Source organism: Electrona antarctica, assembly GCF_951216825.1.
Source record: "Electrona antarctica genome assembly, chromosome: 23".
Taxonomy (NCBI): domain Eukaryota; kingdom Metazoa; phylum Chordata; class Actinopteri; order Myctophiformes; family Myctophidae; genus Electrona; species Electrona antarctica.
In genome coordinates this window covers 9,451,618-9,465,325 of record NC_136804.1, presented here as the reverse complement: position 1 = coordinate 9,465,325, position 13,708 = coordinate 9,451,618, and the positions used below count along the sequence as shown (strand labels likewise).

General features: G+C 42.1%; 1 protein-coding gene across 2 annotated transcripts; it reads right to left on the bottom strand.

Annotated features, from left to right (window-relative positions):
* Positions 1-5,984: 5,984 nt before the first annotated feature.
* LOC306916285 (beta-2-microglobulin-like) lies at positions 5,985-8,969 on the bottom strand. Of its 2 annotated transcripts, none has more exons than XM_079494118.1 (4): positions 8,765-8,969; positions 7,361-7,650; positions 6,778-6,803; positions 5,985-6,384 (listed from the first exon to the last, which is right to left on the bottom strand). In XM_079494118.1, the coding sequence occupies exons 1-4, from the start codon at positions 8,823-8,825 to the stop codon at positions 6,366-6,368; spliced, it is 396 nt and encodes a 131-aa protein (XP_079350244.1). In that variant the 5' UTR covers positions 8,826-8,969; the 3' UTR covers positions 5,985-6,365. The 2 variants fall into 2 exon arrangements, with proteins under 2 accessions (XP_079350244.1, XP_079350245.1); XM_079494119.1 differs by having other exon boundaries at positions 6,778-6,817; positions 7,378-7,650.
* Positions 8,970-13,708: the final 4,739 nt, after the last annotated feature.

Genomic DNA, 13,708 nt, shown 5'->3' with positions numbered 1-13,708 from the left:
AAGCCAACTCGAGTTGTGACAAATCATGACAATAAACACAATGTTTTGGGCCGGGTCGGCCCCTTGGAAAACCTATATTTTGTAATAATATTCAAAATCTACAGTGGCTATATAATTTTCCTCTGATATGTGGTGGAGCAGAAGTAAAAGTAGGCTATTGCAAATTGAAAACACTCCAAAGTACAAAATACCTCAAAAGCTATATAAGTAGCCTACATATAGGCTTACTTGGTTATTTTTCCACCACTAACCCCAAATGTAGCTATTTATCACAGACAACATTTGAAAGAAAATATTTTATTCAAATATGTTCAAGATTTTTCTCAATCTTTCGAAAATATCAGATATGGTTAAAGTGGCTAAACTCTTGAACCAACGCTGAGCATCCATTCTTTAGATTATTATTTTTTTTACATTATGCAAAACTTTTCTTAAACGGATTAAATTGATTTTGAACTAATTAACTAATTTAACTGGGGGCCCCAGCATGGAACCTTCAAGCATCTAGAACCTCTGGGGTCCATATACCCCTTTGAGAACCACTGCTATCGACCCATTTGCCATGTTCTTTATCTAGGCTATACTGACTGAGTATTAATTTTGTAAATGGAGATGGAGTTTCAACAAAAGGTTAAAAAACAATAATAGAATAGATAAATACATCTCTAGGGAAGACTGTCAGAGCTGGCTGATTAAAAAAAAGATTCGGACAGCATGCTTTTGATTGATTGATTGAAATATTTATTAACAGTTTGCAGAATTACAGTACATTTCAAGCACAAACTCAATACAAAGACTGTTAACTGTGAGTGGACGACCCAATTAAGCATTACACTTGTTTACAAGATGGTCCACCATGTTCAATTCATCAAAACATTTAGAGACGTACAAATAGACACTTCTATATAGTCAAAGAACAGAACAGGAATTCATCATAGAGTTAATAAAATCACACCCGTGTGAACTGAGTGGTGTAAGGTTTTATATAGCATGATCAGCTGTAAAGAGCAGCCGTGATCTAATATTCTCTTGGTGTTGAACAAGACTTTGTCTTGCGTCTCGTCTATTGGGCTTCCCACCGTCTTTAAAGATCTTTGGTTTCAAAGGTCTCAAAGAATGAATGGCCTTCAGGTCTGATTCTGGTAGGGTCGTCTTCGGGTCTGGTCAGGAGGGTCTGTCTCGGCAAAGAGCAGCCGTGATCTAATATTCTCTTGGTGTTGAACAAAACGTTGTCTTGCGTCTCGTCTATTGGGCTTCCCACCGTCTTTAAAGATCTTTGGCTAGGTAGGGTCGTCTTCTGATGTGATGATTTGTGACCATGAAGTTGATTCAGCTGGAGTTTTTGTCCGATGTGAGGTATTATATAAGGTAAGGTATTATATAGCCTGATCAGCTCTGATCTGACGTAATGAAATCACACCCGGATGTGATTTCACAACTGGCTTTTTTTGTGCAAAAAAAATGAGCATGGTTGCTACGGTCATCCAGTTCACCCGGGTGTGATTTAATTACGTCAGAAATTATTTTGAACATAGCAACCATGCTCATTTTTTCTGCACACAAAAGCCAGTTGTAGGAGTGGTTTACACCACTCAAAAAGGGAAAAGAAACATATACAGTGAGGGGAAAAAAGGGGGGGGGGCGTAGGTGCCGTCCGTAGGTGCCCTTTGAGAGCGGTTTTGAAGGAGTCAAGGGATTCGCACATCTTAATGACTGTTGGTAGGGCGTTCCACATTTTGGTGGCATAGGAGCGAAAAGGATTTAGTCCCTTGTTTGTGCCGAATCTTGGTTGTACATGGTTCGTTGCACTCCCTCTGGTGTTGTGGGTGTGGACTTCGTTAACATTAAGGAAGTATCTAGACAGGTTTTGATTGATTGAAGAATTTATTAACAGTTTGCAGAATTACAGTACATTTCAAGCACAAACTCAATACAAAGGCTGTTAACTGTGAGTGGACGACCCAATTAAGCATTACACTTGTTTCCAATAGGGTCCACCATGTTCAAATCATCAAAACATTTAGAGACGTACAAATAGACACTTCTATAGACAGAACAGGAATTCATCATAAAGGAGGTAAAAAGGGAAAAGAAACATATACAGTGAGGGGGGAAAAAAAGGGGTGGGCGGTGGGGGGGATTCACGTTCAGCTCCGTTAATTTGTTTGTTTTCCTTGGAGGAGCTGCGTTGGGTCCCCAAGTTGGCTCAGTGGCCATACCTTGAGTTGGCTGTGTGGCCGCGACCGTCTCTTGTGTTGTCCTTGCGTTCGTGTTTGAGGGATTCCGATTTTACAGGGGCCAGTTTCGAATTGCAGCCGTCCGTAGGTGCCCTTTGAGAGCGGTTTTGAAAGAGTCAAGGGATTCGCATGTCTTAATGACAGTTGGTAGGGCGATCCACATTTTGGTGGCATAGGAGCGAAAAGAATTTAGTCCCTTGTTTGTGCCGAATCTGGGTTATACATGGTTCGTTGCACTCCCTCTGGTGTTGTGGGTGTGGACTTCGTTAACATTAAGGAAGTATCTAGACAGGTACATTGGTGGTGTATCGAATCTTGTGGACCAGACCCATTGCAAGATGCTGTACTCTGTCGTCGACCCTAAGCCATTCCAGCCTGTCGAAGTGGGCAGGGGTGAGGTGGGTTCGGGGGGCTAGGTCAAGTAGGCTGACCAGTTTGTTTTGGGAAGTCTGGAGCCTGGTTTTAAGGGCCTTTGAGGTGCTGTGGTACCAGGAGGTGCATGCATAGTCAAAGAAACCCTGTACAAGGGCTCCTGTTAAGGTCTTCAAGGTGTTTTTGTTGACCAGTGAGGAGATCCTGTAAAGGAATCTTGTTCTATGGTTGACCTTTTTGATTACGTTGGTGGCCATTTTATCACAGGAAAGATTAGCCTCCAGGATGGAACCTAGGTAGGTAATTTCATCTTTACGTGGGTATCTTGGTGGAGTATCGAATCTTGTGGACCAGACCCATTGCAAGATGCTGTACTCTGTCGTTGACCCTAAGTCCCTAAGCCATTCCAGTCTGTCAAAGTGGGCAGGGGTGAGGTGGGTTCGGGGGGTGAGGCCAAGTTTTGGGAAGTCTGGAGCCTAGTTTTAAGGGCCTTTGAGGTGCTGTGGTACCAGGAGGTGCATGCATAGTCAAAGAAACCTTGTACGAGGGCTCCTGTTAAGGTCTTCAAGGTGTTTTTGTTGACCAGTGAGGAGATCCTGTAAAGGAATCTTGTTCTTTGGTTTCAACCTATTTAATTGGATGAACACTCCTTGTCATGCAAGTTGACTTTTAATACTGAAAACCAAATAGTAAATGAGCGATATGAAATAACATTCAGATTCCAGATTCGTTTTGTTTTATTGTTAACTTTCATCCCATATATTAAGTATACGAGAGTACTATTCTTGAATGTTCCTTTGTGGAGAGATTGTTGCTTCATGGCCAGGTTCATCTTGTTGCCTCTCAGATGATTGCTGCAATCAACCCAGCCACAGTTCCTCCAGCGCCGGCTGCAGCTGCAGTGCCTGCTGCACCCATACCAGCCATACCTGTTGACGTTAGAACTGCAACTGTAGACCCTGCAGCCACTGCTCCTCCATTTGCAATGGCAGCTGCTGACATCATAGACGCACCGGTGGATCCCACCGCTATTCCAACTGAAGTGAAACCTATGCCCGCCAGTGCAATAGGGGCCACGGCAACGCCAGCTACCGCACCAGCTGCGATGGCTAATCCAGTCAGTAGTTCCATGTTGCTCTTTACTCTGATCAGCTGATGGTCACGACTCACAAGGGCAAATAAAAGACAGTACCGAGGTTTTTATAGCAGCAACAGCGATGATGTCAGACAGATTCAGTGACGCATAACCAAGGCCTGAGGCTCCAGGACAGAGGGCTCTCAGGTGGTGGAGTTGTTGCTGCTGCTGACAAACAATGACTCCAAACAATGCTTGCCTTTAAATAATTTGTTTTTGAGTGGTGTAAACCACTCCTACAACTGGCTTTGTTAGTCTGTGCAGAAAAAATGAGCATGGTTGCTATGTTCACCCTGTTCACCCGGGTATGATTTCATTACGTCAGACATGATTTCATTACGTCAGACAGGCTATATAAGACCTTACACCACTCAGTTCACACGTGTGTGATTTTTTTATTGTTGTATAAATGTACAACATTATCATAAAATCAAGCCATAATTATGTTTTATTATTACTGTCAGTGTCAGTTAATCGCAACAACACTGTCCATCCGGCCTATGGGATCTATGTGGGATCTAAGCTCAATGTACAAAGTTGCTACATTCAGGAAATACCCTCCTTTATATACTCTATGGAAAAAACCGTCGTCCCCTCCCTCCCCTCTATGGTGACGACTATGAGCAATTCTCCTCTTGGCTATGAGTCTGACGACGAATGCCAGTCTAGGCAATTTGCGCTCATTTATATAGAATAAATAAACCGTTCATATTTTAGCCATTTTCGTTTACATTACGAAAAGTTCAAATTAACAACAAACAAATGACCTGATTGCAGACTTTTCTTTAATATGCGTTTCTTATTTATAGAGGGCCATTTATCCACTTCAAATATTAATGTTTTGTTATTTTATTTATGATAGTGACCATAAACTAAACTGTCGGCTGCGCCGTGCGTTGTCATGTATTGTCAATGGGTAAATCTCGGACGAAGTAGCTGCTCTTCATGCTTGGCATTAGAGCTATGGATCAGAGCTAGGACGAAGTTAAAACATTTCCACAATTTCTATGTCCTCGAGTCGTCAGTAACACTTAAATTACCGTTTGCTACTCTGTTAAACGATATAGACTGCACTGTGCACAGCTACCAACAAACAGCATAGTCTAGTTTACGGTATGTAATTTACAGTAGGCCTACTTCATTCCATTCATTTGGGTGGAAATTAGTCTGTCTCCTAGCCCCATCTACAGGATTAACAGAGGAACTGCAACAGCACTAAATTACTGAGTTGAGTTACTAAACTCAAGTTACTCAGTAGACATCAGGATTCATGCTTTCTTTTTAGAAATAAAACAATCACACCTGTGTGAAGTGAGGGGCGCTCTTATCATCATGACGTAACATATCGATTTGCTCGTCCACATATGACGTACATGTGTGTAGGACAAAAATACATACGTAACCAATAATAGTGGTCTATAGTGGGTTTGCACAGACATACCGACAGCCGATTTGCTCACGCACATATATGACCTAAATTCTCCATTCATTGTCAATGGCATTTAATGTTTGTGTTCAGACAGAATTTACACTATAGCTGTTTATAGGAGGGGCTAGTGCCCCTCAAAAATAGAAAAGACGACAATGCAATTTAAAGTACAGAATTATTGTTTTATTTTCATACAATTATAGATTGTTCCAAAACCTTTTTTAATACAGTAGTTTCACCATAAAACAAGACACAAGAATCGAACGCCCATGGGTGTGGGGTTCCAATCAGGACTAGAATGTGTATTTGATTATTTATTTGTTTTAGGTTAATCTTTGTTCAAGTGTTTTTGGTCATGTTTTTAGAGAGCTGTCTTTAGGGTATCTGCAATTATGCACCCGATGTCTCTATTTGTATCCACTTTCAATGTCGCGTTTTGGACATGTCAGTTATAGCCAAACATTTTTTAATGTTTTCAGAAGTTTTGAAAAATTCTCAAAAATGGCCCATCTACAAGCTCACAACGGGTTCTGAGCTTGTACTGTAGATCGGCTATTTTTTACTACATTTTCGAAATTGTATTATATTTTGACAATATATGGGTCAAAAGTAAAACCTTGGTAGATCAGTGGTCTATGGCATGTTTTGGGCTCTACTATATTTAGTTGTTCATCTTTAAATTACTAATAAATTAAATCAAATTAAACCATCTTCACCCTGACCAAAATAATCATGAAAAGATGTAATTTACCCAAGAGTCTCACCATGACTCTCAACCATCAACAAGATAAAAAGTGCAACAATTGCTTGATTAAAAAAACCTCTTTCAAACTTTGTCTATTTGTAGGAAAAGAATGTGCCAACAAAGCCGCCAAAGAAGATTAAAGCAGTGGTTCTCAAACATTTTCATTTCAAGGACACTCAAATTAAAATGTATTTTGGCCACAGACCCCCATCTGAAAATATTTTGTGTCAGGGACCACCATACAACACGCTGCGTTGTGAGCTTTGGCTATTTGATCAAATGTCATGCCAATGTATAGAGGGTTAAAGTGGTTAAACTGACTATGCTCCATTAAGTCATTTAGCTGGGGACCTCCTGGAACCCTGTCAAGGACCCTGGAAGGGTCCCCGGACTCCACTTTGAGAACCACTGGATTACGGGACAGAAGAGAAGACTCAATGTAGATCTTCACGTGAATTGACTGCACCTTTGGTTAACAAAAACAAAAGAACAAACAAAACAGTTAGCCTGGGTTCCAGCCTGATTCGCCGCGTGCAACAATTGCTTGATTAAAAAAACATCTTTCAAACTTGATGGGAACTCTGCATACTTGGCTGCTGGGTCGCAAGACAAATTTCAGTGTGAACAGACAGAAGCCAGACAGACATCTCATGTCACAAAGACAGATCAAATCATCATACTTAGTATGAAGTAACTGATCTACAAGCTCGAAAATCACCGCTTGCGGATATGCTACTTTCGATGCGACGCTGTAGTATATGATCAAGTAGGGCGTTAATTTACGAAAAGAAACACAACAAGTTATAATATGGAGATGAGGTTTTTTTTTGGCCAGACACAAGAATGATAGGGTACACACCTGCAGTACGACACCAGACCAGAGGCCTACATGTCCGCCTCTGTGGGGAGAGAGAAAACACATGAGACAAACTTCTTCAGTCACATAGCAGAAGTTATGTTTTTAGTAAGGCTGCAATCCATTATTTTCTTAGCGATTATTCTACCGATTACTTTCTTTTTTGTTCATCGAGAAGCATGTTTTATTTTTTATATCAGCCACTTATGCATTATTTTGAACTTAGTCACACAAGAGTTGTCCAATTTTTTTTTGTAAAAATAACATGATGGGAACTATGCACACAAACACATTTCACACACCTTTGTGTTTCAGATTAAACTTTTTCATAGATTCCATAGATAGCTTCAAAGACTTGTTTGACAGCACTATCATCAGTGTCATCTAATGTTATCTCCCGGATAGGGCTGCTAGCCATTCAAGTGGTCAACCAACTTGATTAACCTTTGATGGACCCCCTGTTGGAAGACCCCTGGATTGAATTGATTACTTTTATTAACTGCTGTGCTGCACCACGCGTATTTCGAAAAGGCTCATAAACTAATGTCTGAGGGAGATTGAGGCAGAGCGACACAAGCAGAGTGACACAAACAAGAAGCTCACCCCAGGTATAGGTCTTAGGTTTTGAGAGATGGGTGACTCTGCAGGTGTATCTCTCTCCAGCCTGAGGAGTGAACACCACCCTTTTGGTGAGGTGGAACTGCCAATGCTCCTCAAAGGCCAGGTCCGTCTGCTCGGCATCGGGAATCTCCACGTCGTCCTTCATCAGCTCTATCTTGATATCAGGAGGGTGGAAGCCTTTCACGTGACAAATCAAGGAGTTGCTCTGTCCCATGGCGCCTGGGTAGCGGCTGTACACCTGAACCTCGGGCGGAGCTATATGGGGTTTGTAATGCCCAAGCCCAAGACATTGAGACAAAACAACATCCAGTTTAGTGTACAGTAAAGGCCCCGGGACAGATATGATAGTAGCAGACTTTAATTTAGTCATTTCAATGTTCCACACACACACACACACACACACACGTTATTACACACATATTATAGAGCTCCGAAGTCTGACGTCACTTTCAGTAGAGGTCGTCAATCTCCAGGTTCATGTATTTGTTTATTTGCATTGAGATCCCCAAACGGCGATTTTAGGTCGCTTCATATAAGAACTGTGTTTGAAAAATAAACCGACCACCTCGGCGTTTCTGTCAGGGGAGTGGCTGTGCGTCGTTAATGATGTCCATTCATATTTGATACAGCCAGTTTCTAGAGAAAATGGAATTAATGTGACCACAAAAGCCTTGAAACTACATATGAATGCAATGTCGCTGAGCATATACGTCACGCCCAGCTGTCAACATATTGCGTTCCTGAGATTCCTCGTTGACGTAAGCTCAGCTGGTGGTGACTCGACTCGTACTAACCACGATACATTATACATCAATAAAATAAAAATAAAAATAAACGTAATTAACGTTCAGTTTCTGTTGTGCGACGGGCTGCGGGCAGAAGCAGCCTACCCGGAAATGTAGTCTCTGGGTTGTTTGGCTCGTTTCTAACGCTTATTTTGTTACTCTTTGGGTATATTTGTACATTTCCACCTTCAGTCGATGCTTCATATCCATATGAGTGAAAAGGCCCGGGTGATCGGTTTATTTTTCAAACACAGTTCTTATATGAGGCATCTAAAATCCCCCTATGGAGAGTACAATGCTTATAAAAAGATACAAGAACCATGGCGCGTGACGTCAGGACTTCGGTGCTCTATAAGCACAGTTCAAGAAGTCTGCTAAGAGGAATGAAAAACCCAAGAAAGTCTTGTTTGAAGTTGTTTCCATTGGGGTCCTCCATAAACACATAAATACAAACACCACATTAAAAGTGGATAGTAAGTATTTTCTTTACATGAATAACAAAAGCGACTGGTCTTTTATTTGGGCCTAGCGTGGATCAAAACACTAAACATTTTTGTTGTAGCCTCGTTGCTAATAATACTTACACTCTTTGGCCATTATTGTCCCAAGGAAGCACAGAAAGACTGCGTAGAAAGCGGACTTCATTGTTCCGTTTTGCGTATTAACGATTTTCCACAATTAATTGTCTCAAGGAGAAAAACGACACGACGAAGGCGACGTTAAATCGAAAGCAAAACCTTACTTCTAGAATATATTGTTGTGGCTCTGCGTTGGCCTGGTTAGTGGAAATAACCACTCCCCTGAGCGTCGCAGTCCCGCCCCCTTTCCAGACCCGGAAAAGAATTCCCCGTTCATTTTCCTCATTTCAAAAAAATATTTATTTAAAGACGTTTACGCTGCGGACAAAGCCAACTCGAGTTGTGACAAATCATGACAATAAACACAATGTTTTGGGCCGGGTCGGCCCCTTGGAAGTTGGAACCTTATCACTGCCTTGTCTGTCCTAGGAGAGGAGAGGGGAGGGGAGGAGAGGAGAGGAGAAAATGCCAGCTTCATGCCATTCCTAAAATATACTATAGCCTATACTAAATTTAACACTTAAAAACGTACATGATGGAACTATATGTCTGGGGGGGATGTCAAGTCTACCATAACTAGACTTGTACGTCGGTCACCACTGCCTACTTGGGAATGATGCAACTTAATTGGGAACCCTTTTGTGTCCCTTTTGTGCCCATACTGTATACAGGTATGTAGATATCTGTCATAGCACCCATTTTAACTGTCTGTCTCTGTGTCCCACATGGAGATCTCTGTAGTCTGTCTGCCCGTGTGTGAAGAGTGCAAACTGACTGTGAAAAGTGGACTGATTAAGTAATCAATTGACAGGTGTGGGGTTGCCATGGCAACCAATTGGCTGCAAGCCCCCAGTGAGGCTCTCCAATGTTGAGGCGCTCGGCCCTAGTGGTAAGAGCGGGGACTGCAGGCGGACCCGTGGAGTTATGACGAGGAAACCCTGTGCATTTGGAAAAAATGCGGAAGTAGAGCGTTCTTCCAGGTGCTTCAAAACGCCACTGAGCAACTTCCACTGAAATGAATAGGGGCGGGGGGGGGGGGGGGGGGGGGGGCGGGGCTATCGCTCCGGTTCAGTCACTATCCTTTTAATACTGATTAGGATTTAGGCTGATTAGGCCCACTGGCAGAGCCTGACCAGAGCCTTGTGTGCTGGTTCTGAAGAACCGTGGGTGAGGAAAAAAAGATTACAAAATGCAGCAGGATGAAAAACGCAGTGTACATTTTCGAATTCAAATAATTAGAGATATAACACACAGCAAATGATATCCAACATAAATAACTAACTAACTACAAATAGCTAAATTACTAAATAAACAAGTGCTGCTTAGGCATGGGGTGTCAGATCAACATATGGAATTAATTCTGTACTGGCCATATATGGAGCGTGTCTTGAGTGTACAGGGATTGATGAGGTCAGATCAACATATGGAATGTCAGATGAGGTCAGCTCCATATATGGAGATCTAAGGGTGTCAGCGGGGGCAGTGTCTTGAGTGTACAGGGTTTGATGAGGGCCCTGCAGGCCTTAATTTTCGGGCCTGTTGAGAACTCTAGTTTTTGCCGGCTGCCGGACACAGCTGCACTAATAACTATGGGGCAGGCCCATATAGAGTTTAAATGGACAGGTATCAGTCAAAACGGAGACATCGAGGAGGAAGGATGGATAGGGAAGGATCAACATATGGAATGTCAGAACAGGTCAGCTCCATACATGGAGTTCTAAGGGTTTGAGGTCAGATGTAGAGTTGCTGGCCAATATTGATGACATCAGGGATATCCATACATGGGCTTAATATTGATGACATGACGTGATGTCACGAGGCCTGACCATATATGTAGCGTGACTGACTGGCTGATTGACTGACTGACGGGAAATGCACGATTTCATAACTGCGACCTGCGGTCACAATAATATTGGATTTCACACATAGATCTATCTTAAATATCAAAGTGCATTGTGGATACAAATTCAGCACTTTCATTTCCATCCAGGCAGAGGAATTCCCCCTCCAAAATTAACAATCTGTTTCCCCGAAAGGCAGTTGCTCTGGTTTAACAACATAGCCTGACTGTCTTAGATGTGCTACTGTCTGTTATGAATAGGATTTAGCCTTCCAAACCTTTCAGCTCGAGACCCAAAAGAAAGGTGTCTCCCAAGTATATCCCAACGTACAAAAATATATGAATTAAGCAACTGAGCCCTATTTCAAAAATCACACCCGTGTGAAGTGAGGGGCGCTAATATATTAAAGTCAAACTCATGTTGATTAGGTGATGTAAAACAAATGCCAACCCAATCATTAAACGCCATTAACAATAAAGAGCCAATATTATGTAAATGAGTTACATTATGACGTACATTTTCCCTTCATTGTCAATGGCGTTTACAAAACAAACATTGAACTAAAGACATACATTATGCCTGTGTATAGAAGGGGCTATAGCGCCCCTCAAAAATAGTGAAAACAGCCAATCTACATGCTCCCAATCTCGATTTAGAAATCCATTTTTCACCTGATGCCAATTGCCTAAACTGGCCCTCGACAGGTGTTGACGCGATGTGATTTCTGCCCAGTCTCTCTGCCAACCTGGGGAGAACCCCGAACTGAGCTCATGCTTCCTTCAATGCACGAGGAGTGAGCAGGCCGCTTCTTATCACCTGACAGGGGAGAGTTTTCCCGGTGGGACGTAGTGCATGGAAGGAACAAGTTATTCCAACCAGTTCCTTCCCCCTCCATCAGGCTGGCCAGGGGAGGTAGTTTTAAAGACCAGGATTACTGCATGTTTTTGTGAGGGTACCTCCTACCCATAGGCCCTAGGGGGACACAGGGAAAACATGCAAACTCCACACAGAAAGGCCCTTTCCCCAACCCCAAATCACCAGGAATGTGCATACCTTAATTGACATTTTGTATTGTGTTTTTATTCCAAAATGTTGTTTTTTCCACTGAGAATGTTATGTATATTAAAATTGTCATGAAAGCTACATTGTCATTAGGCAAAAACAAAAACATTTGAATTGCTCTAAACTTGAGTTAAATATCCCATGAAGCAAAAATGGTAAAAGTTAAATAAGAAAACTGTTTGAATGGTGTTAATGCTCAATGCTTTGTAAATATATAAAATATATTTCTGGTTGGACGTGAATTTCCTTATTCTGTCAGTGGATGTTGTTTAATTGAATTCTTGCTGTTGATTTCTTATTACTTACTTTCATTCATATATGCCTTGTTGACTGATAATTACATACTGTAGGCAGTTACTTAGACTGTAGGTTAAAAAAACAGGCAGTTACTTAGAAACACAGTCCACTGTGCTTGGTTAGAACATCAATAAATGAGGCAGAGATGCAGAATACAATCAGTCTCTTGTAATGTTTTAAAATGATAACATTCTGCATGGAGCGGTATTGTAGTGCAGAGGTGGAACCACAAAAGAAATCCCTCCAATTAAGCCTTCAACCGGGTCCACCTGAAACTAACTGCATCTCCCTCCTCTATATCAAGCCTCCCACCTCAAGTAATTGTTTCGTCTGACAGGCCGCTTTTCTTGTTCATTGCTCACCCTGTGTAATTACATCCCCACACTCCCGACACCCGTTCCCCTCTCTCCAGTCGCCACTGCGCTTGATATCATTGCTGACATTCTCTGGCACAGTCCCTCCTCCAGCTCTGCTATTGGAGAGCTCTCTCCCGAGCAGCTCTCACAGTCCTGTCTAGTCTTCATCCCTGCGTGTACAGTAGTGCAGCTACAGCACGAGGGGAGAGTGATGGAAGAAAGGGACTGACTTGAAAGGCAGGGAAAATGGGAAAGAGCAAGAGCACGGTAGAAGCATGGAGGTATTTGTCGTCCAGTTAAATTGTTTTCCAGTGTTACTACCGCGGATGGGAGAAGACGACAAAATCACTCTGAGGAATGTTTGTTCAGAGGCTGGGTCTTTGATGTAAGTAGAGAAGAGTGGAAATGTATGCGGGCAATGTATTCATGTTTAGGCAGAATATGAAAGACGCAGAAAAGTTTGAGCATTTTGGTAATTTGATGTTACCCATGCAGCATATTTAGATGTTATGCCATCTATTGATAAAAGAGCAATTAAGTGGGAATTCAGTGGGAATTGAATTCAAAGGAAATGGAATGGAGAATATGGTCATAAGGTATAAGGTATTAATGGTACTAAGAATTACCTCAAATTAGATGACAATAATAATTGAATGAAATGATTGACTTCCAGTCATCTGAGACGTTGAGTCCTGTATTATATCCTCACACTCTGAGTGGTGCAAATAATTTGCATGTATACACATGCATAACCTAAGAAACAAAGGCCAAATACTTAATCACACGGGGTGTCTAGTGGGGCGGGAGCTGCACCAAAGCCAGCTCCAATGCTGTGTGACCTTAACAAATGCAGCTGACACATTCCGCAAGAAAACAAGTTTGCACAAATCAACCTCCTATCACAATCTATTCAACGTCTCCCTCCCGCCACGCAATGTGCGCATGTGTGCACCTAGCCTGTTATTCCCAAACATGCCATATAGGCCACGCATGCACAGTCAGCATGTTCAGTTCTGGAGTCCATGGGCCCCTAGGCTCTTTGGTAGCAGCAGAGATGATTCCTGACTGTTGGGACTCTGGTGCCTGGAGTTTGGACATAAAGTCTTGGCTGGATTTGTTTTGACTGCCTTGAATGAGCCCTCGGGGGCCCCTTATTGCTTCAAAGCTAATTCATTGGGTAGGGTAGTAATTGCCCAAGTGTCTTTCTGTAAAAAAAATAAAAAAATAGTGAAATTCCCAGTGCATTTCCACATGGTTCCTCACGCAGCAGGGTATTCTCATCGGCATAATAATCACTCTATGTAGCAACAACTTTGAACCTGGCGTCCTTATTTTGGGCATGTAATTATAGGCATAATTAAAGAAATAAATAGCCGCGGCACATTGTGAGCTTC